General features: G+C 39.4%; 1 protein-coding gene across 2 annotated transcripts in view; it reads right to left on the bottom strand.

The window, feature by feature from the left end:
* HADH (hydroxyacyl-CoA dehydrogenase) overlaps positions 1-19,257 on the bottom strand; it is a 70,143-nt gene extending 50,886 nt beyond the window's left edge. Inside the window, exon 1 of one of the 2 annotated variants that reach the window (XM_037830427.1) lies at positions 19,011-19,257. In XM_037830427.1, coding sequence (XP_037686355.1) covers positions 19,011-19,142 — 132 coding nt within the window. In that variant the 5' untranslated portion in view covers positions 19,143-19,257. The remainder of the gene's footprint in view (positions 1-19,010) is intronic. The other variant, XM_037830426.1, reaches the window with a different exon arrangement.
* Between the last annotated feature and the right edge of the window lie 3,786 nt (positions 19,258-23,043).

Below are 23,043 nucleotides of genomic sequence, written 5' to 3'. Positions count from 1 at the left end.
TACAAAGGAAACAGCATAAGACTAAGTAGTGACTACTCAGCAGCCACCATGGAGGCGAGAAGGCAGTGGCACGATATATTTAAAATTCTGAGTGAGAAAAATTTCCAGCCAAGAATACTTTATCCAGCAAAGCTCTCCTTCAAATTTGAGGGAGAGCTTAAATTTTTCACAGACAAAGAAATGCTGAGAGAATTTGCTAACAAGAGACCTGCCCTACTGGAGATACTAAAGGGAGCCCTACAGACAGAGAAACAAAGACAGGACAGAGAGACTTGGAGAAAGGTTCAGTACTAAAGAGGTTCGGTATGGGTACAATAAAGGATACTAATAGAGAGACGGGGAAAATATGACAAACATAAACCAAAGGATAAGATGGCCGATTCAAGAAATGCCTTCATGGTTATAACATTGAATGTAAGTGGATTAAACTCCCCAATTAAAAGATATAGATTCGCAGAATGGATCAAAAAAAATGAACCATCAATATGCTGCATACAAGAGACTCATCTTAGACACAGGGACACAAAGAAACTGAAAGTGAAAGGATGGAAAAAAATATTTCATGCAAGCTACAGCCAAAAGAAAGCAGGTGTAGCAAGATTAATCTCAGATAAAATAGACTTCAAATGCAGGGATGTTTTGAGAGACAAAGAAGGCCACTACTTACTAATAAAAGGGGCAATTCAGCAAGAAGAAATAACAATCGTAAATGTCTATGCACCCAATCAAGGTGCCACAAAATACATGAGAGAAACACTGGAAAAACTAAAGGAAGCAATTGATGTTTCCACAATAATTGTGGGAGACTTCAACACATCACTCTCTCCTATAGATAGATCAACCAGACAGAAGACCAATAAGGAAATTGAAAACCTAAACAATCTGATAAATGAATTAGATTTAACAGACATATACAGGACATTACATCCCAAATCACCAGGATACACATACTTTTCTAGTGCTCACGGAACTTTCTCCAGAATAGATCATATGCTGGGACATAAAACAAGCCTTAATAAATTTAAAAAGATTGAAATTATTCAAAGCACATTCTCTGACCACAATGGAATACAATTAGAAGTCAATAACTATCAGAGACTTAGAAAATTCACAAATTCCTGGAGGCTAAACAACACACTCCTAAACAATCAGTGGGTTAAAGAAGAAATAGCAAGAGAAATTGCTAAATATATAGAGACGAATGAAAATGAGAACACAACATACCAAAACCTATAGGATGCAGCAAAAGCAGTGCTAAGGGGGAAAATTATAGCACTAAACGCATATATTAAAAAGGAAGAAAGAGCCAAAATCAAAGAACTAATGGATCAACTGAAGAAGCTAGAAAATGAACAGCAAACCAATCCCAAACCAAGTAGAAGAAAAGAAATAACAAGGATTAAAGCAGAAATAAATGACATAGAGAACAAAAAAACAATAGAGAGGATAAATAGCACCAAAAGTTGGTTCTTTGAGAAGATCAACAAGATTGACAAGCCCCTAGCTAGACTGACAAAATCAAAAAGAGAGAAGACCCATATAAACAAAATAATGAATGAAAAAGGTGACATAACTGCAGATCCTGAAGAAATTAAAAAAATTATAAGAGGATATTATGAACAACTGTATGGCAACAAACTGGACAATGTAGAAGAAATGGACAATTTCCTGGAAACATATGAACAACCTAGACTGACCAGAGAAGAAATAGAAGACCTCAACCAACCCATCACAAGCAAAGAGATCCAATCAGTCATCAAAAATCTTCCCACAAATAAATGCCCAGGGCCAGATGACTTCACAGGGGAATTCTACCAAACTTTCCAGAAAGAACTGACACCAATCTTACTCAAACTCTTTCAAAACATTGAAGAAAAGGGAACACTACCTAACTCATTTTACGAAGCTAACATCAATCTAATACCAAAACCAGGCAAAGATGCTACAAAAAAGGAAAACTACCGGCCAATCTCCCTAATGAATATAGATGCAAAAATCCTCAACAAAATACTTGCAAATCGAATCCAAAGACACATTAAAAATATCATACACCATGACCAAGTGGGATGCATTCCAGGCATGCAAGGATGGTTCAACATAAGAAAAACAATCAATGTATCACAACACATTAAAAACTCGAAAGGGAAAAATCAATTGATCATCTCAATAGATGCTGAAAAAGCATTTGACAAAATCCAACATCCCTTTTTGATAAAAACACTTCAAAAGGTAGGAATTGAAGGAAACTTCCTCAACATGATAAAGAGCATATATGAAAAACCCACAGCCAGCATAGTACTCAATGGTGAGAGACTGAAAGCCTTCCCTCTAAGATCAGGAACAAGACAAGGATGCCCGCTGTCACCACTGTTATTCAACATTGTGCTGGAAGTGCTAGCCAGGGCAATCCGGCAAGACAAAGAAATAAAAGGCATCCAAATTGGAAAAGAAGAAGTAAAACTGTCATTGTTTGCAGACGATATGATCTTATATCTAGAAAACCCTGAGAAATCGACGATACAGCTACTAGAGCTAATAAACAAATTTAGCAAAGTAGCGGGATACAAGGTTAATGCACATAAGGCAGTAATGTTTCTATATGCTAGAAATGAACAAACTGAAGAGACACTCAAGAAAAAGATACCATTTTCAATAGCAACTAAAAAAATCAAGTACCTAGGAATAAACTTAACCAAAGAGGTAAAAGACCTATACAAAGAAAACTACATAACTCTACTAAAAGAAATAGAAGGGGACCTTCAAAGATGGAAAAATATTCCATGTTCATGGATAGGAAGGCTAAATGTCATTAAGATGTCAATTCTACCCAAACTCATCTACAGATTCAATGCAATCCCAATCAAAATTCCAACAACCTACTTTGCAGACATGGAAAAGCTAGTTATCAAATTTATTTGGAAAGGGAAGATGCCTCGAATTGCTAAAGACACTCTAAAAAAGAAAAACGAAGTGGGAGGACTTACACTCCCTGACTTTGAAGCTTATTATAAAGCCACAGTTGCCAAAACAGCATGGTACTGGCACAAAGATAGACATATAGATCAATGGAATCGAATTGAGAATTCGGAGATAGACCCTCAGATCTATGGCCGACTGATCTTTGATAAGGCCCCCAAAGTCACTGAACTGAGTCATAATGGTCTTTTCAACAAATGGGGCTGGGAGACTTGGATATCCATATCCAAAAGAATGAAAGAGGACCCCTACCTCACCCCCTACACAAAAATTAACTCAAAATGGACCAAAGATCTCAATATAAAAGAAAGTACCATAAAACTCCTAGAAGATAATGTAGGAAAACATCTTCAAGACCTTGTATTAGGCGGCCACTTTCTAGACTTTACACCCAAAGCACAAGCAACAAAAGAGAAAATAGATAAATGGGAACTCCTCAAGCTTAGAAGTTTCTGCACCTCAAAGGAATTTCTCAAAAAGGTAAAGAGGCAGCCAACTCAATGGGAAAAAATTTTTGGAAACCATGTATCTGACAAAAGACTGATATCTTGCATATACAAAGAAATCCTACAACTCAATGACAATAGTACAGACAGCCCAATTATAAAATGGGCAAAAGATATGAAAAGACAGTTCTCTGAAGAGGAAATACAAATGGCCAAGAAACACATGAAAAAATGTTCAGCTTCACTAGCTATTAGAGAGATGCAAATTAAAACCACAATGAGATACCATCTAACACTGGTTAGAATGGCTGCCATGAAACAAACAGGAAACTACAAATGCTGGAAGGGATGTGGAGAAATTGGAACTCTTATTCATTGTTGGTGGGACTGTATAATGGTTCAGCCACTCTGGAAGTCAGTCTGGCAGTTCCTTAGAAAACTAGATATAGAGCTACCATTCGATCCAGCGATTGCACTTCTCGGTATATACCCGGAAGATCGGAAAGCACTGACACGAACAGATATCTGCACGCCAGTGTTCATAGCAGCATTATTCACAATTGCCAAGAGATGGAAACAACCCAAATGTCCTTCAACAGATGAGTGGATAAATAAAATGTGGTATATACACACGATGGAATACTACGTGGCAGTAAGAAGGAACGATCTCATGAAACATATGACAACATGGATGAACCTTGAAGACATAATGCTGAGTGAAATAAGCCAGGCACAAAAAGAGAAATATTATATGCTACCACTAATGTGAACTTTGAAAAATGTAAAACAAATGGTTTATAATGTAGAATGTAGGGGAACTAGCAGTAGAGAGCAATTAAGGAAGGGGGAACAATATTCCAAGAAGAACAGATAAGCTATTTAACGTTCTGGGGATGCCCAGAAATGACTATGGTCTATTAATTTCTGATGGATATAGTAGGAACAAGTTCACAGAAAGGTTGCTATATTAGGTAACTTTCTTGGGGTAAAGTAGGAACATGTTGGAAGTTAAGCAGTTATCTTAGGTTAGTTGTCTTTTTCTTACTCCCTTGTTATGGTCTCTTTGAAATGTTCTTTTACTGTATGTTTGTTTTCTTTTTAACTTTTTTTTTCATACAGTTGATTTAAAAAAGAAGGGAAAGTTAAAAAAAAAAAAAAGAAAGAAAGAAAAACAAGGAAAAAAAATGATGTAGTGCCCCCTTGAGGAACCTGTGGAGAATGCAGGGGTATTCGCCTACCCCACCTCCATGGTTGCTAACATGACCACAGACATAGGGGACTGGTGGTTTGATGGGTTGAGCCCTCTACCATAAGTTTTACCCTTGGGAAGACGGTTGCTGCAAAGGAGAGGCTAGGCCTCCCTATATTTGTGCCTAAGAGTCTCCTCCTGAATGCCTCTTTGTTGCTCAGATGTGACCCTCTCTCTCTGGCTAAGCCAACTTGAAAGGTGAAATCACTGCCCTCCCCCCTACGTGGGATCAGACACCCAGGGGAGTGAATCTTCCTGGCAACGTGGAATATGACTCCCGGGGAGGAATGTAGACCTGGCATCGTGGGACGGAGAACATCTTCTTGACCAAAAGGGGGATGTGAAAGGAAATGAAATAAGCTTCAGTGGCAGAGAGATTCCAAAACGAGCCGAGAGGTCACTCTGGTGGGCACTCTTACGCACACTTTAGACAACCCTTTTTTGGTTCTAAAGAATTGGGGTAGCTGATGGTGGATACCTGAAACTATCAAACTACAACCCAGAACCCATGAATCTCGAAGACAGTTGTATAAAAATGTAGCTTATGAGGGGTGTCAATGGGATTGGGAAAGCCATAAGGACCACACTGCACTTTGTCTAGTTTATGGATGGATGAGTAGAAAAATAGGGGAAGGAAACAAACAGACAAAGGTACCCAGTGTTGTTTTTTACTTCAATTGCTCTTTTTCACTCTAATTATTATTCTTGTTATTTTTGTGTGCGCTAATGAAGGTGTCAGGGATTGATTTAGGTGATGAATGTACAACTATGTAATGATACTGTAAACAATCGAAAGTACGATTTGTTTTGTATGACTGCGTGGTATGTGAATATATCTCAATAAAATGATGATTAAAAAAAAATCAAAAAAAAAAAAAAAAGATTAGAGGAAGGTGAACAATGACTCAGTGTCCTAGAGGTCCACAGAACAGAAAATGAAAGAACAAAAGAAAGAAAGGAGAAAAAAATCGAAAAAATCAAAAAGGATCTCAGGGATACGATAGATAAAATAAAACGTCCAAATGTGAGACTCATTGGTGTCCCAGAAGGGGAAGAGAAAGGTAAAGGTCTAGAAAGCATACTCAAAGTAATTGTCGGGGAAAACTTCCCAAACCTTCTACACGATATAAGTACACAAAGCATAAATGCCCAGCGAACTCCAAATAGAATAAATCCAAAAAAACCCACTCCAGACATATTCTGATCAGACTCTCAGATACTGAAGAGAAGGAGCAAGTTCTGAAAGCAACAAGAGAAAAGCAATTCACCACGTACAAAGGGAACAACATAAGACTAAGTAGTGACTACTCAGCGGCCACCATGGAGGCGAGCAGGCAGTGGCATGACATATTTAAAACTCTGAGAGAGAAAAATTTCCAACCAAGAATACTGTATCCAGCAAAACTCTCCTTTAAATTTGACAGAGAGCTTAAATTTTTCACAAACAAATGCTGAGAGAGTTTGCCAATAAAAGACCTGCTCTATTTCAGATACTAAAGGGAGCCCTACCAACAGAGAAACAAAGAAAGGAGAAGGAGATTTAAAGAATTTTAACAGACATATGTAGAACCAGGACACTCAATTTTCTCTAGTGATCACGGATCTTTCTCCAGAATGGACCATATGCTGGGACATAAAACAAGCCTCAATAAATTAAGAACAAAACAAAACCAAAAAAAAAAAAAAAAAAAAACAGTTGAACATACTCAAAGTACAATCTCTGACCACAATGGAATACAAATAGAAGTCAATAATTTTTGAATTGTAACTTCACTATTTACTTCCTACATGATATAAAATACACAAACTCTAATGACAAATCAGTGGTTTTGAACTCAATGTAAAATATGTAATTTTTTACAAGAACTATATAAAGGTGGGGGAATGGAGGAATATAGGTACATAGTTTATGTGTCCTATTGAAATTATGTTGGTATCAAAGAAAAACAAGAATGTTATGGATTTAAAAGTTTAATTTTAAGCCCCACAGTAAACACAAAGAAATTATCAGAGAATATGACCATAGAGATGAAAAGTCGAGTATGGGTTAAGAGAAATGGGGGAAGGGGTAACGGGAAGTGTAGGGTTGCTGTTTGAGGTGAAGGGAAATTTCTAGTAATGGATGGTGGGAAGGTGATAGCATTACAAGATTCTAAATGTGATTAATCCCACTAATGGAAGGCTAGGGAGGGGTGGAATGAGAACATATGTATATATGTTTCCACAATTGAGGGGAAAAAAAAAAAAAAGACAGTCTAAATAGATGACAATTGAATGCCAAGGAAGACCCTGGATGGGATCTGAGGATGGAGGACAGGAGGCTCAAAGGGACACAGTTGAGCCATAAGGAAAGGGAAATACAGAATGTAAGCTTTGTATCATTGTTGAATCTCTTGTACTTCTTAGCTGTGCTTAATGGGATTGCATAAAAGAATGTTCTTGTTCATGGGAATCATATATGTGAATTACAGTGTTTGTTCAAGGATGTGTGCAGCTAGCTCTCATATGTTCAGAAGACAGAGCGATAGGGAGGGAGGAAGGGAGGGAGGGACATAAATAGCAGTATGACAACATGTTAAAGTTAGTGGATCGGGGTATCGGGGGAGCAGGGTCAGGGAATGCTGGAGTTCTGCATGGGGTTTGTATTGTTTTTGCAACTGTTCCTGTAACTTTGAATTTATTTCAGAAAAAAAAAAAACAAAAACATGATCATCTCAATTGATGTGGAAAAAGCATTTGACAAAATCCAGCATCCATTCTTGACCAAAAAACCCTTCAAAAGATAGGAACAGAAAGGAACTTCCTCAACACAATAAAGGGAATATGTGAAAAACCCACAGCTAACATCATACTCAATGGTGAAACACTGAAAGCTTTCCCTCTAAGAATATGCACTGTCACCACTGTTATGCAACATTGTACGGCAAGTTCTAGCCAGAGCAGTTAAGCAAGAAAAAGAAGAAGAGGCATCCAAATTGCAAAGTAAAACTTTTACTGTTTGCAGATGACATGATCTTTTATCTAAAAAGTTCTGGAAAGTCTACAACAAAGTTACTAGAGATAATAAATGAGTTCAGCAAAGTGGCAGGGTACAAGATCAACAAGCAAAAATCAGTAATGTTTCTATATACTAGTAAGGAGCAATCTGAGGAGGAAATCAAGAAAAAAATTCCATTTACAATAGCATCTAAAAAAATCAAATACCTAAGAATAAATTTAACCAAGGATGTAAAGGACCTATACACAGAAAATTATAAAACACTGCCAAAAAAAAAAAAAAAGAAAAAGATGAAAGAAGACCTAAATAAATGGAAGGACATTCCATGTTTTGGATTGGAAGACTAAATATAGTTAAGATGTCAATTCTACCCAGATTGATTTACAGATTCAATGCAATCTTGATCAAAATTCCAGCAGCCTATTTTGAAGAAATAGAAAAGTCAATCATCAAATTTACTTGGAAGGACAAAAGGCCCCAACAGCCAAAAAAATCTTGAGAAAGAAAAACAAAGTAGGAGGACTCACACAGTTACTGACTTTAAAATATATTACAAAGCTATAACGGTCAAACAGCACAGTAATGGCATAAAGATAAGTACACTGAGTAACAGATTCAAACTGAGAGTTCATAAATAGACCCTCACATCTATGGTCAATTGATTTTTGACAAGGCTACCAAAGCCACTCAACTGGGATAGAACAGTCTCTTCAACAAATGTGCAGGGAGAACTGGTTAGCCATATCCAAAAAAATGAAAGAGGATCCCTATCTCACACCTTATACATAAATTAACTCAAAAATCAAGGACTGAAATATAAGAGTTAGGACCATAAAACTCCTAGAAGAAAACGGAGGAAAACACCTTTAAGATCTGGTGGTAGAAGGTAGTTTCTTAGACCTTACAACAAAGCACAAGAAACGAAAGGGACCTCCTCAAAACTGAATGCTTCTGTGCTTCAAAGGAGTTCATCAAGAAAGTGAAAAGGCAGCCTACTCAATGGGAGAAATATTTGGAAACCATATATCCAATAAGGGTTTAATATGCAGAAAATAAAAGAAATCCTACACTCAACAATGAAAAGACAAACAACCCAATTTAAAATGGGCAAGACCTGAAAAGACACTTTTCCAAAGAGGATACACAAATGGCTAAAAAGCACATGAAAAGAAGCACAAAATCACTAGCTATTAGGGAAATGCAAATCAAAACCACAATGAGATATTTCACACAAACTAGAATGGCCAGTACCGAAAAAACAGAAAACCACATGTGTTGGAGAGGATGTGGAGAAATAGTAACACTTATTCACTGCTGTGGGAATGTAGAATGGTGCAGCCACTGTGGAAAACAGTTGGCATCATTTGATCTGGCAACCCCACTACTAGATATACACTCAGAACTGAAAGCAGGGATGCAAAGAGATATCTGCATACCAGTGTTCACAGAGACATTATTCACAATTGCCAAGAGATGGAAACAACCCAACTGTCCATCAATTGATGAATGGATAAGCAAAATGTGGTATATACATACAATGGATTATTATTCAGCTCTAAGAAGAAATGAAGTCCTGATGCAGGAGACAACACGGATGAACCTTAAGGACATTATGTTCAATCAAATAAGCCAGACACAAAATGACAAATATTGTGGGTCTCACTAATATGAACCAATTATAAAGAGCAAACTCCTGGAGCTAAAACCTAGAGTATAGGTTACCAGGAGATATAAAGAGGGTGGAGAATAGAAAGTTGATCTTAATTTGTACAGAGTTTTTAATGAGGCTGATTGTAATTGTGTGGAAATGGATTGAGGTGATGGTAGTACATTAATGTAAGGGTAACTAACAGCGCTGAATTATGGGTGAGATTATGGTTGAAAGGGGAAGTTTAGAGTTGTGTATGCCACTAGAAGGAAAGCTAGAGGATAAAACATGGGACTGTATAACATAGTAAACCCTATTGCAAATGGTAACTGTGGTTAATTGTACAAATATAAGCATGTTTTTATGTGAACTAGAACAAATGTATGTCACTACTACAAGGTGATAATAATAGGGTGGTATATGGGGAAAAATACAACTAATGCCAACTATGGACTACAGTTAACAGTAACCTTGTAATATTCTTGCATCAATTGTAACAAAGATACACAACAATGCTAGGTCAAAATAATGGGATATATGGGGTACAGGAATTTCTTTCTCTTTGGAGTAGTGAGAATTTCTCAAACTGACTGTGCTGATGAATGCACAATTCTGTGATTATACTGAAAGCCACTGATTGTACACTTTGGATGGATCGTATGTTGTTTATACCAGAAGCCACTGACTGTACACTTAGAATGGATTATACACTTAGAATGGATTATACACTTAGAATGGATTATATGGTGTGCGAATAAAACTTATAAAAGAAATCTGGTGAAAAGAGAATGAAGTCATATGCTATCACATGTTCTAAAACTCTCACAAAATAAAGGCCATTATTCCGGTTTGCTAACGCTGTCAGAATGCAAAATACCAGAATTGGATTGGCTTTTATATAGGGGTTTATTTGGTCACGAAGTTACAGTCTCAAGGCCATAACGTGTCCAAGGTAAGGCATCAACAATAGGGTACCTTCACTGGAGAAAGGACATTGGCATACAGAAAACCTCTGTTAGCTGGGAAGGCACGTGGCTGGCGTCTGCTTGCTCCCAGGTAGCGTTTCAAAATGGCATTCTCCAAACGTCAGCTTTCAATGGCTGTCTTCAAAATGTCTGTCTCTGTAAGTTGCAGCACCGAGGTCCTTCTGTTTGTGAGCTATTTTATAGTACTCAGGTAAACTAATCAAGACTCACACTGAATGGGCGGGTCCACACCTCCATGGAAATAATCTTAATCAAAGGTATTACCCACAATTGGGTGGGTCACATCTCCATGGAAACATCCAATCAAGAGGTCACACCCTAATCAAAATGATTAATCAATCTGCCCTCACAAGACTGCATCAAAGAATATGGCTTTTTCTGGGGGACATAATACATGCAAACTGGCACAGCCATTAATTGACCAGTAAGTAGGAGAAACTCCGGATGTGAAAGATAAATAATAAATCAGAAAGGGTGTACAAGACCAACTTTTAATGATGACCTCAATACCAAGAGACCTTTCCAAAAGAACTGTTGCATCATCGTCTCCTTCATCTGCAGCTACTGTTACCACAAATCCCAATATAGGGTGGCTCTGGCACACCCAACCAGAACTTCTAAAAAATATAAATCTCATATACATATATGTAGTGCAACACGTACACACTTTTTTAATGTCCTTTTTTTCCTTACCATAACAAGATATATCCTATTTGTCATATCATACCTCAAGGGTTTAAAAGCCTTTTGTGTGTATGGAACACCCAAAGTCCATTAGAACACAGTGTAGAAACCCCTCATCTAACCCAACACTTCCACTTTACTGAGGAAAGGAACAGGAACTAAAGCAGGAAAATTACCCACCTAAGATCACATACAGACACTGTAGTGCTTTATCTAAAATATCATTCTGGTGTAACATACTACTGTCTATATCACTTATCTCTTTCAAACTCTTCATGGGCTCCCCAATACCAAGAATAAAACCCAACCTCCTATACCTGGCACACAAGGCCCTCTGTCATCGGGATTCAAACCTTCCACAGACACACCTCTCACTCTTGACTGATGCAGTGACACCACGATGTCCCCCACCTGCTGCTGCCTCTCACCCCCAGGCCTTTGCTTAGCCACGCCTTCTCCCCAACACTAGCAGCACTTCCAGGAGGCCCCCTAAGGTCCTCTCAGTCCCAGGCTAGGTATCAACCTGGGTTCCTGTAATACCAGTGGATGTCCTCACTACTGCACCCACCACAGGGTATTCTGATCATACCCCATGTGTTGTCTCCCCAATACCCAACAGTACATTCCTGACTAAATGTTAGTCATCTTTGCATGCTGGGTACCTCGCCCCTGCCAGGCTGTGATGGACCCTCAAGAAATGCTGGTAAGCCCAAGATGAGATGGGGGGCTCCTGATTTCTGATCCAGGGCTCTTTCCTTTGGCCAAGAACCCTATTAGCATAGCTGAGGGTCTCCTCTGATAATACAAAAATAGCTCTTATTTAGAAAACAATTTCATGTGTCTTAGGTACAAAGAAACCAATCACACTCATTCTTCTTGGATTATACTATGACACCACCCGGTACGCCCAACTGACTGGGAAGGAGATGAGAGTGGAGGAGGGGAACACAAAAGGAAAAAGGCCTTTTCCCTCCTCCTACAGACATGTTATTTTTACAACAAATAAGGAATCTTCCTGGCACTTTAACTTCAGAGACCATTATTTAATCAACCCATTGAGAACTCCTGTTTTATATTACAGTGACCTACACACTGTAAGAGGACAAGCACTCTGCAATGGAAAAAATTCTATTTGAGGGATATGTCCTCTACTCCATAACTTCTCTAGGCTTGGTGGAAGGCAGGCTCAGCCAGAGAGGAAGTATTTTTAGACAAGGTTGCTTCAGAGCTGTAAAAATAGGCTGAGTGAATAGCACACTTGTCAAATCCACGGAGTACTCCAGCCACAGAGTCAAGTAAATATATCAGGGCGAAGAACACTGGATTTATATATTTTTGCAAATGTATCACCAGATTTGAAGTAGCTTCTCTGAAGCATAACTTGAAAGGTAAATTTGTGAGAATTACATCAACTGGTCCAGTAACAGATCTCCGTCCCACCCCTCCTCCTCAACACAACTCCACCAGCTGGCCTATGTGCTCCTACACCACAGGAGGGCCACATCTCATCAAGTTTACAGTCTCTCTGAAAAATCCCAAAGTTGTGCAAATTACCTACCACATGCAAACTCTGCCTTCTTCCAAATCCCCAGAAGGAGCACAACAAGTCAGTGCTCCCCTCGGCTGACTGCACCCCACAAGCTGCTGTGCCTTCACAGCAAGGCCTGCCCTTTTGAGTCCTCATGGTTTGATCCTCAGAGGGAGTCATACATAAATCAGTTGTGCTTCTCAGAGCTGGCAATTCTGGGTTTATGATTATCTCCAGTTGTATGATACTTTGAACTCTCTCATCAGCACAAGTTGTGTTTACTGACTTCAACAATCAGAAAGACATTCTGTTGAGGCTTTCAACCACCACCACTACAACCAGCGGGCTTGTACTTGAAACAGGTAAATTCATTTTGCTGGTCTCTTTTTGTAGACTTAGATTTTTATATTCCAAAAACTATTTCTAAAAGGCCAAGAAAATGTGCCTCCATTTTTAATGAGAACTCTTTTAGACAGACAGTTTAAAAAATAAAATTCAGTAAGCACCTGGATTGGTAATATATAGGAAATCGCTCATTCTCTCCCGGGACTTTCCTGTCCCTCCTCCCACAAACTGTGGAAAGGGGAAGGGATGCCAGCATCTCAATCAAGCCTTAGTTGTATTTAAGAATCCCTCAAAGTTGTTGCCACGATAGATACTTTCTGGGTAGAGAAGCAGTTCTAAGAAGTTTAACATGGCAGTGTTAGGGTGTGTGGGTTTTTCCTCCTAGTTTGTGCTGAAAGGACCAATTAGGAGGCTCCCACAACTCAAGTAACAGGGCCTGAGCCAGGAAATGCAAAGAAGGGAGCAGAGGAAAGACTCCTCAGAGAGGAAAGCGACAGAGCCTTTTCCAGTATGGAGGAGACACTAACCACGACCCACCTTCAAAATGCATGTGGCTGGAAGAACAACAATGACAGTAACACAGAGGAAACTCTCTGGGAAAAGCTTCCAAGAGTGAGCATATAAATCTTGGCAGGTGGGTCTGAGTCCTTATCATGGACAGAAAGATGGCAGCAGAGCATCCAAATGGAGATGACCGGCTTTGAGTCTGGGGCCTAGGAGATGTGTTGATGCCCGCTGATTCCAGATGGCCACAGAGGATCCCCTTGGCCATGGACACCACCCTCCTCAAATGACAGCAGGGGCCAGGATGCAGGCAAAACTGGGATTATCTCAATCTCAGAGACCTCCCTTCAGCAGGACTTGAAAAACCCTAGTTCCAGCCCCAGCTCAGCCACTGACCCTTGACCCCAAGTATCATCTCTGCAGGGGTGATTTTTACAATGGTCACATGAGATGACAGACATGAAAGTGTTTAGACTGAGTAAAGTATCACATTTGGAGAGTGTTTTTAAAGTGTCAGGCTCTGTTCTAAATGCCTTATGTGTATGGACTCATAATACCCATAAGCAAATAAACGGAGCACTAAGATTATTCTTCTCAACAATCCACTTAATTAGTCTTAAAATTTTTATAATTGTTGATACTCCCTTTAGCTCCCTATTAAATATCTTCAAAAGAGAGTTAAGAGAATCTAAAAATAGGAGAAATCATCACTGGATTAGATCTGATGGAGCTATATAAAAGCAGCTAACATTTATAGAACAGTTACTACTAAACATGCTACTACTATTCTAAGCACTTTTACATTATTAGCTCATTTCTATCTCAACACTGAGAGACCAGTATCATTATTCCCAGATAAGCAAAGAAGGGTTAAGTGACTTGCCCAAGGTTCATACATCTAGGAGAGGAAGAGCCGGGATTCAAACTCCAGCAGAGGGACTGAGAGCCTTTACTTTCAAGCTCCTCTCTTCTACATCAGAAGACCACTCAGCAGAAGCTATCATAGCATTAGCGCAATCCAGCGAAAGACACAGAATAGAGAACAGCAGTATTATTTTCTGTGGTCTCAACAGAGCTAGGCAGTGAGGTGTGTGTCTAAGGTAGATGTGGAAAAGAGAGAATGGGAAGGGAAGGAAATTAGAAACTCAAACAGGGGGAAGGAAGCAGTAAGGCTGGATCTGGGCATGGCAGAGAAAAACCAACACTGGATTGAGGTACCATTTCTACTATACACAATATCCAAACATATTTCCATGGCATGATTTTTTTTTACCTGTGAGCCCTACCTCTTCTACCTTCTGGGAATGACAGCATCTCCAACCCCACCCCAAGTCCAATGACCAATAAGCTAACAGAGGGTGGCTGTACTGTACCAGTACAGCAATTAAGGTCAGAGAACAGCTCAATAAAATATTCAGCAACAACACAGAAAATGGGACAACTTCATGACAAATAGATATGTCGCATACCCTTGAGCAGAAGTTAACACTTGGGAATAAAAATACTCCTCCACCGGAATGGGGATAAAAACTAAAGGACAAACGGGGTGGGATGGGGGGATGATTTGGGTGTTCTTTTTTCACTTTTATTTTTCATTCTTGTTCTGGTTCTTTCTGATGTAAGGAAAATGTTCAGAGATAGATTGTGGTGATGAACGCATAACTATGTTCTCATACTGTGGACAGTGGATTGTATATCATGGATGATTGTATGGTGTGTGAATGTATTTCAATAAAACTGAATTTAATTAAAAAAAAAAATACTCCTCCACAAAGAACAGTCAAAAGGAGAGCTTAGCCTCCTATATTCCTGAAATTTCTCCCAGGCCACTGTACTGTTTTTCAAGGATACATAAATTTTCAAAAGAGACACACTCACTGTAGTACTAGAAAAGAATAAAGCTAAAAAATGCAAAGCAACCCCATTCACACTTCTTTTTAGCATCAGAAAATTCAGAATTGGCAGCAAGGGGAAGACAAATTCAATGGCTGGCAAGAAACCTTCAAGTCCAATTCAGTCCTCATCAAACATCAGAAAGTAACACAAATATCAAGCAAATATTCACTGATGGCTTGGAATGCCTCTTTTTTTAAAAAACAGCCTAAGGAGTGCTCCCCAGAAGAAATGTTAACTTTTTGCTCCTTAAGAGGCACAATAAAAAAACAGCTTTGAGTGAAAAGAACTCACTCCCAACCCCCTTCAAAATGGATAGTTATACCAGAGAGCCCTGAGAAATCAAGCCATTCCCAGGGAACCCACTGGTTCCTCATCAGTAACTCAATGAAAGATTCGAGATCTCTGGGAACCTCATAAAAAAGGGAATGGATGAAATAAAAGTTAGAAAGTAGTATTCTATAAACTAGAGAAATGCACAGCTAGAAGCTTCTTTTCTTTCTTTTCCCCCCTCCTTTACAGAGCATAAAACAACCTTCCCTCACTCAAGGGTCACTTAATGCTATAAGCTTCTTTGTCAGCGGAAGGTAAATTGGCAATCAGAACCAAGTCAGAAGCATATAATGGGCAAACACATAAAACAAGTTACCCTTACTTAAATATTAACCTGCAATCTAAGGGTTTTGTGGGTTTTTTTTGTTAATCTAAAACAAACAAAGAAATGACAGGTAAAGTAGATACTCATGGAGAAAACAAATGTACAAATGGCCTCTGTGTTGATCAAATGTAATTAAGCAGGAAGCCTGCTTGTCTTAAATTGTTTAATTCTTTGATTAATGTATATCAAGCCTCCACAAAATCTGTTTAACAACTTCTCATTCTGCTCAGCATGAACTGTAACAACTGGGAAAAAAAAAACTAAATTTAAAAAATTAAAATTGTAAACAGAACTGCACCTCGATTAAAATTAAAACTTCTTCAGAAGGAGTTCAGAAGGAAGAATGCAGCCAAATGCGAATTAGCAGTGTAACCTCGATGTCAGTTTGTGGTTGTGTTTTTAAGGCTTTACTAAGGTTTAACAATAAAATGAAGGGCAGATAAGAAGTGCCCTCTCTCTTTTAAGAGGGCCTTGAAAAAACTGCAGTATAAATGAGCATTTGCATTCACAAGTAAGTAAAATGGAACAGAGAATCACGTCAAACATACTCCATCTAAACACTTCGGAACACCTCAACAGGGACCATCAGGGACATGAGTGGATATGAGGGGAGAGGGCAGCAGGACAAGGATAGCTGCAATGAAGATAAAAATAATAAAGGTGGCTACTCAGTGAGCTCATACTAGGTGCCAAACACTGTGCTAAATACTTTACATGCACTAATTCATTCAATCGTCTCCATAGCCCTTCAAAGTTAGTACCAGTATTATTCAGGTTTTAGAGCTGAGGAAAACTAGGCCCAGAGGCTAAGTAACTTTTACAAGTTAGCATGGGGCAGGGCCAGCATTCAAGCCAAGACCCTCAACCGTTACATGACCTGGAGCCATTAATCAGTCAGTGGTACTCAACAAGCAAAACAGGTTTACCCTGTGCCAAAAGCCATCAATCAAGAAGCATAAAGAATGAGGAATATTGCCTAGAACTGCATCCCACAGGGTATAGTGTAAAAATGGATCAGTTAATGTTCAAAACCATTGAAAACATCACTGAAACCAACCAACCAGCTGACAGTGGAGTAAAGTGATGTTTTGCAGAGAAGTATGCTTCCCCTCTGCAGGTCAGGATTTGCTAAAGTGGCTGAGGCTCTCCTAACCCCTGTTATGTAAGGATAAAACCGCTAGTCTTTATTGTTATTATTACACATGATTTAGATTTTTCTGGTCTTTATCACCTTTTGGAATGACAAATTCCATTATGTTTGTAACCAGTGGGGTAAATAGCCCCTTATTCTTCTCAGGTTTTAAAAAGGCACTCTCCGGTCCAACTTATCAAGGATTTGATCCACAAGTAGGTTTTTTTAACACCAACATCAATAACTTCTCTTCCCTCATATGAAAGATCCAATACCACACCATAGTTTTAGGTACTGTCTCTGTGCCTTTTCATGCAACAAAACACCTTTTTTTCAGAGGGGGGCGGGTCACCAATAAAGCAATCTAATATTGTACAAAAAAACTTGAGGTGATACTTTCTACTTAGTTTCGAATCCTCTTCCACTGATGTCTTCAAGGACACCATCCACAAAAGTTTCTGGACCATTTCCCATATTGTTACTGGAGGCTTAAGGCCCTATCTTATAATTAAGATATTGTTTAAATGTTTTTAAAGAAATACATTATTTAATTCCCATCCACAACAAATCTTTCATGACTTTGGGAGACTTTGGCCAAACCAGGGAATACAAGTGCTCACAAGCTAAACTTTCTCTTACACATAATGTGTGGACTTTTTAGATTAAAGGGGCTTCTTCCATTCCACAGGTAGCAAAGATTATAAAAATAGCATCAACTAGCAGCCAAGGCATCCACACAATAAAAAGGGAAATGCATGCCAGAAACATGATCTCAGGAGTGAGAAACGGGAGACTGTAAGAAGTCAAAAGAATAAAATAGTACAGAAATACAAGTTTTAGGAGAAAATGCAATCAAAATAATATATTGCAAAAAAAATGCAAGGAGGGAAAAACTAAGATTATATAATAGCACAAGATTTTTTTTTAAAAGCAAGCATGAAAGTGTGTACTTGGTTGGAAAGACATTGAAAAATTAAACTCTTTTGTGACTGTAGCTACCGAACCTCGGCCCCTCTCTCGAATAACCTAAATTGCAAAGGGTTCAAACATTATATAATTAGCCCAGACATGAAAATCACGGTTCTCCAATGTGAGCTGGAATGTAACTGCTAAAAATAAACAAATAAAATGCAAGCGTTACAGTATCCAGGTAATTATTTGTACAACTGACCGTGAAACACTGCCGGCAGGGAAGACAAGAGAGCATAGTCCTGAAGATGCACTGTAAGATTAAAGACTCCTGCCTCTTAATCTTCCCCTCCCACTTTCCCCAAGCACCGCAACCGCACACAGTTCTCTGCATAAAGGGCACGAAGTCAAAGGTGACTCGGACTGCTAGCTGTCAGCGGAGTCCCAGGGACGCAGCAAACTCAGAAAAGAGTGCTTTACCAAGTGCTACAAAAGTGATAACTAGTCCCTTGCTCTGTAACCCAGCAAGTGAAGAAAACACACGGAGTAGAGAGGGGAGACTATGTAGGAGGGCAGAAAACTGCTCTGACAGAGCCTGCAAAATTTTTTAAAACGAACAAGGTTAAAACTGGTCGCCGTCCAGGTCTCTAAAAGGAAACTCCTGTTTGAGCCAATCACCGAGATAAACACGTTATGCCTCAACCTTGTGCACATATACTACTATCTTCTCCCTGCACGGCCCGGTACCAAAAGTTCTTTCACCAACTTGCTCCATCATCGAAACCTGGGGGCGGCTGGAATTGTAGAAACCAGGAATCTGAAGCTCGGTCCAAGGACTCTTACTCTTCAGGGGAGTGAAGACTATTGCACCTTCACAGGCCCAGACTCCAGATATCGTAACTCCACGGGGGAGGGGCGAGGTAAAAATTCCTCCGGTCTTCGGTAGGTCATGCCCTGCGTGGGACCCCCTCCCCGCCCGGCCTTCGCCCGCCAGCGCGTGCCCCGCGGGGTGGGCAGCTGGTGAGGGGGACGCGCTGGGCGCGGGGCGGCTCACCTGCGCTATGCCAGCGCCCATCAGCCCGCCACCGATGACCGTCACATGCTTGACGACGATTTTCTTCGCTGAAGCCGAGGCGACAGACGAAGAGGACACGGAGCGCAGTAACTGCCTGGTTACGAAGGCCATGGTGCGGCGACGACAGCGACCAGAACGGCGCAGCGAAAACACCAGCGGCGCAGCAACAAGCCAAGAGCCGTCCTCCGAAGGCGGAGACCCACACCGTCCCACAGCCCCGCGCGCCCTGGGCGTCACGTGACCGTCACGGGCGTTGGGGGCGGAGCCTCGCGGCCTGTCCCGCCCATTGGCCGAGGCCGGGAGATCTCGTTCATTGCCACGACGGAGCTGGGCGTCCTGGCTCACGTGGGCTGGCGCTTTCCGGCGCAGCTTTACCCGCGGGCTGCTGATGAGGGCGTGTGTGGACCGTGAGCCTTCCGCTCTGCTTACGTTCCCCAGTGGCGGGCCCTTTCTAAACTGAAGGGCTTTAGCATTGTGAAAGTAATTAACAGCCCTGCATTATATATTTGAATGTGGTTAAAAGGGGAAATTCCAGGTTGTATATGTTACTAGAATAAAATTAAAATAATAAAAAAGCAAACCATAGGACTGTGCAACACAGTGAACCCTAATGTAAATTATAGACTGGAGTTAATAGCAAAATTATGGTAATACTCTTTCATCCATTGTAACCAAGTTACCACACTAAAGCAAAGTGTTAATGGGGAGAGTATTTGGGAACTGTATTTTCTGGATGATTTTTCTGTAAATCTACTTTTCTAATAAAAAATTAAAATAGCAGGAGGAGCACAGCATGATCCAAAGTTGTATTTGAATTCATTAAAATTGTTTTTTTTTAAATGATGTGCGTGGTGTTAACCTGTTAAATCCTACCCATTGATACTTGTGTGTACCTGTAAATAACAGTAAATATGTGCTGTTTGCTGTGATATTGTTGTCCAAAATGTGCACTGTAGTTCATGTTACTGAATAACCAATTCTAGGGATTGTTTAGATTTGTGGATATTGATTGTTTCTGCAAAAAAGAAGGGAAACTTAAGCTGCTCACACCCAAAACATACCTTTAGTGAATGTGTATTTCAGTATTCACCCATGAGTTCCAATGCAAAGATCTGAACCATGGAAGGGATGCAGACTTGACCTTTAGTTATACGTTAAAACGTGGGACCTCTATCAAAGCAGTAAATATGTGGGCTGTGTAAGGTGAAACAGCAACGTCCGTGGAGTATCTGATAATATTAGAAAGCATAGGAAAGGAATGTCTTTCCAAATAATGGAAGACTTTATACCAACTAAGCCAGTCTTCTCACTCATGTGACTAATTTCTAGTTATTGTATCTTAATGATAAATAATTTTTATTAACTTAGTTACTTTATTTTTAAATATGTAATGAAGACCCACAAATCCACCATCCAAACAAAAGTTATCCTCCCCCTAACAAAAGTAACTAACATAGTGAACCCTATCCACAATTCTTTTGCTTTGATTTCATTTTTATAACTAATTCTTTAGAAATACATGAGAAGTGCTTTGCTGAGCGTCCAGTTAGACTTGGAACAATACTAAGGAGATCACAGCTGATAGGGAGCGAGGGTTATATCCAAATAATTAAAGTCCATTAGTTGCTAGAGTGTAGCAACTGCCAAAACTTAAAGTGACAGGAAAAAGGAAGTTATGACAGTGATGCTTCGTAACATGAAGAATGAGTAAATGTATGAAGAAAAGAGAATTCTCAGCAGAGGAAGCAGCATGTGAAAAGCAGAAATGTGAGAAAACATTGCAGTGGCGAAAGGATGAGGAATTAGGTATGGTTAGAGGAGAAACTAAAACAGCAAATTCAAGAACTCGAGGATAGTTTCAGTGGATTTTAACTTTCGGTTCTCTGCAAGTTCTATCTAATACAGAGCCAAGCATATTTTAGTGTTATCACAATATAATTTCTAAAAATGAAATTTGTGTGTAATGTAAAACATAACATGTTATTGAGGTAAATTTTGAGAACTGTGATCTCTTTTTCCTGGGGAAAGAAGCCATAACCACTACAGTATTTTCTGACGATTCTCAAATCTGATCAGTCTACATCATGTAAAGTTGATGTAAATAAAGAAAGGAGCACTGTAGTGAGACTTAGGAATCCTGGCTTGGCCACTAGTGTGCTGTATGATCTTCTGAAAGACATTTAACCTTATCTCTGGACTCCAATGTCCTCATCCACCCAAAGAAATGGATGGACAAACAATTTTCCAACAGTTTCATACTCAGAGTCTAATTCGCGTTTACAGCCTTCTTCCTCACCTCCTGCCCAGGTGCAATAGAATCATTTTTCTTCTGCCAGAACAGCAATTCTTTTCCCCAAACATGGCCTTGGACATTTTGGAGCACAGTTAAAGATTTCTGTGATGCCTGATTTGCACCTTCACTCTGTTCCTGGGGCCATACTTCATTTCTCTCTGCAGAAAGAAATGGAGTCTTAGGAAGCATGACCCTGGTCACTGAGCCAACTCAGAGACAGCAAGTGCTTTGGCAAAGAAAATGCTGGCACAGAGAATGAAGTAATGATAGCTTTTATTTTTGTCCTGTAAATGGATAATTGTAATGCTTTAAAAATAGATATCAATGAAGCATTATTTGAAGAAATGCAGGGTGGTGGGCTCTGAGAGCCTCAGAGGAAGGGAGTGTGGTAGGACATTTGCCTCCAGCAAAGCGGCAGTGGACAGAAAAAAAGACTTTCTAGTCACCACAATTTATGAAGTAGACAGGCGGGGAGCTGAGCTCACACCCAGTCTTTACACTGTTGTGTGACAGACATGTTGCCACAAGAACAGAGTGTATTAACAATGAAGGAGGAGCATTAATGGAAGTGGCATGCATTGATTAAGTCTGAATTTTCCTTTTTTGTGTGTGGGAAATTCATAATTTCTGGCTTATTGGGAAAAAAGTGAAAAAAATTAATGCTGCCTCTCCTATTGTGTTGAACAATTTTTAGATCTCACATGGCAGAAAACCAGAAGCCATGGCAACTGAAAGTGGCACAACAGCAAAGTCCAAAAAGTTCAACCAAAAGGTTAACTACTGCAAGATTAATGAGGGTTGATAATGCCACTCTTATCAGCAGTGTTTTCAAGGAAATAATCCATGGTTTGCATAATGAAGGCATATAGTTAGTTTGAAAAGGGCACAGTCATGTGTTTGTATATCCTACTAAAACACACCCTCAGAATTACATATTAAAATATATGACAAGATTTCTAATAACCCCCAAACACTGAACAATTTTGCAAAAATTTTATCTTCTTGAGTTTTAGGAAAAAAAAATGTATCATGGCAGACTTTGGATATGTTTCCTAGTTTTTCCTGTCATACTAGAAAGCATCCCAGTATAGCTGTTTTCCATCTAGATTTTCTTCCCTGCTTGGAAAACTTTATTCTCAGTTCAAGAGCATGATAGCATTCCCAATCCACAAAACAAACATTTGTATGAAATCCTACTTTTGACAAAGTGGGTAGTGTCTAGAACAGCTGCTGTGATCTTGATCAGAGTTTTAGACATATTCCACGATCTTGATAAGAGATTATTAGGACTCTACTGCTAAGGAGACAAAAAGCACAGACTTTACACATGAAAGGAAATGGTTGTATAAACATTAATGACTGTGAGATTAATTGAGTTCAAGTCAAGATTCTCCTTCTGTGTTAGAGGAAATGAGATTTCTGAATTATTGCAAATGGACCAGTATTCTAACTTAGCCAGCAATCTCCAGAACAATTGCTTCAGATCATGAGAACTGCTAAGAGGGACAATGAGAATAGCCTAGTACAAATCCATTACAACCCCCAGGAAAAACAACCATAGAATACATCCTTTCACGTAAATCATACCTTTTGATTTTTCTTAGAATTTCCAGATGTGAAGTTTATGCATCTAAAGCTAATCCTTTACTAACCTTAACTGTAATGAGAATAATGATGGTTATCCTTTTGAGTGATGTTTATATAGTACTCACTTATGTT

Source organism: Choloepus didactylus, chromosome 3 (assembly GCF_015220235.1).
Source record: "Choloepus didactylus isolate mChoDid1 chromosome 3, mChoDid1.pri, whole genome shotgun sequence".
Lineage (NCBI taxonomy): Eukaryota > Metazoa > Chordata > Mammalia > Pilosa > Megalonychidae > Choloepus > Choloepus didactylus.
The sequence above is the reverse complement of the archived record's forward strand: the minus strand, read 5'-3'. Positions and strand labels throughout refer to the sequence as shown.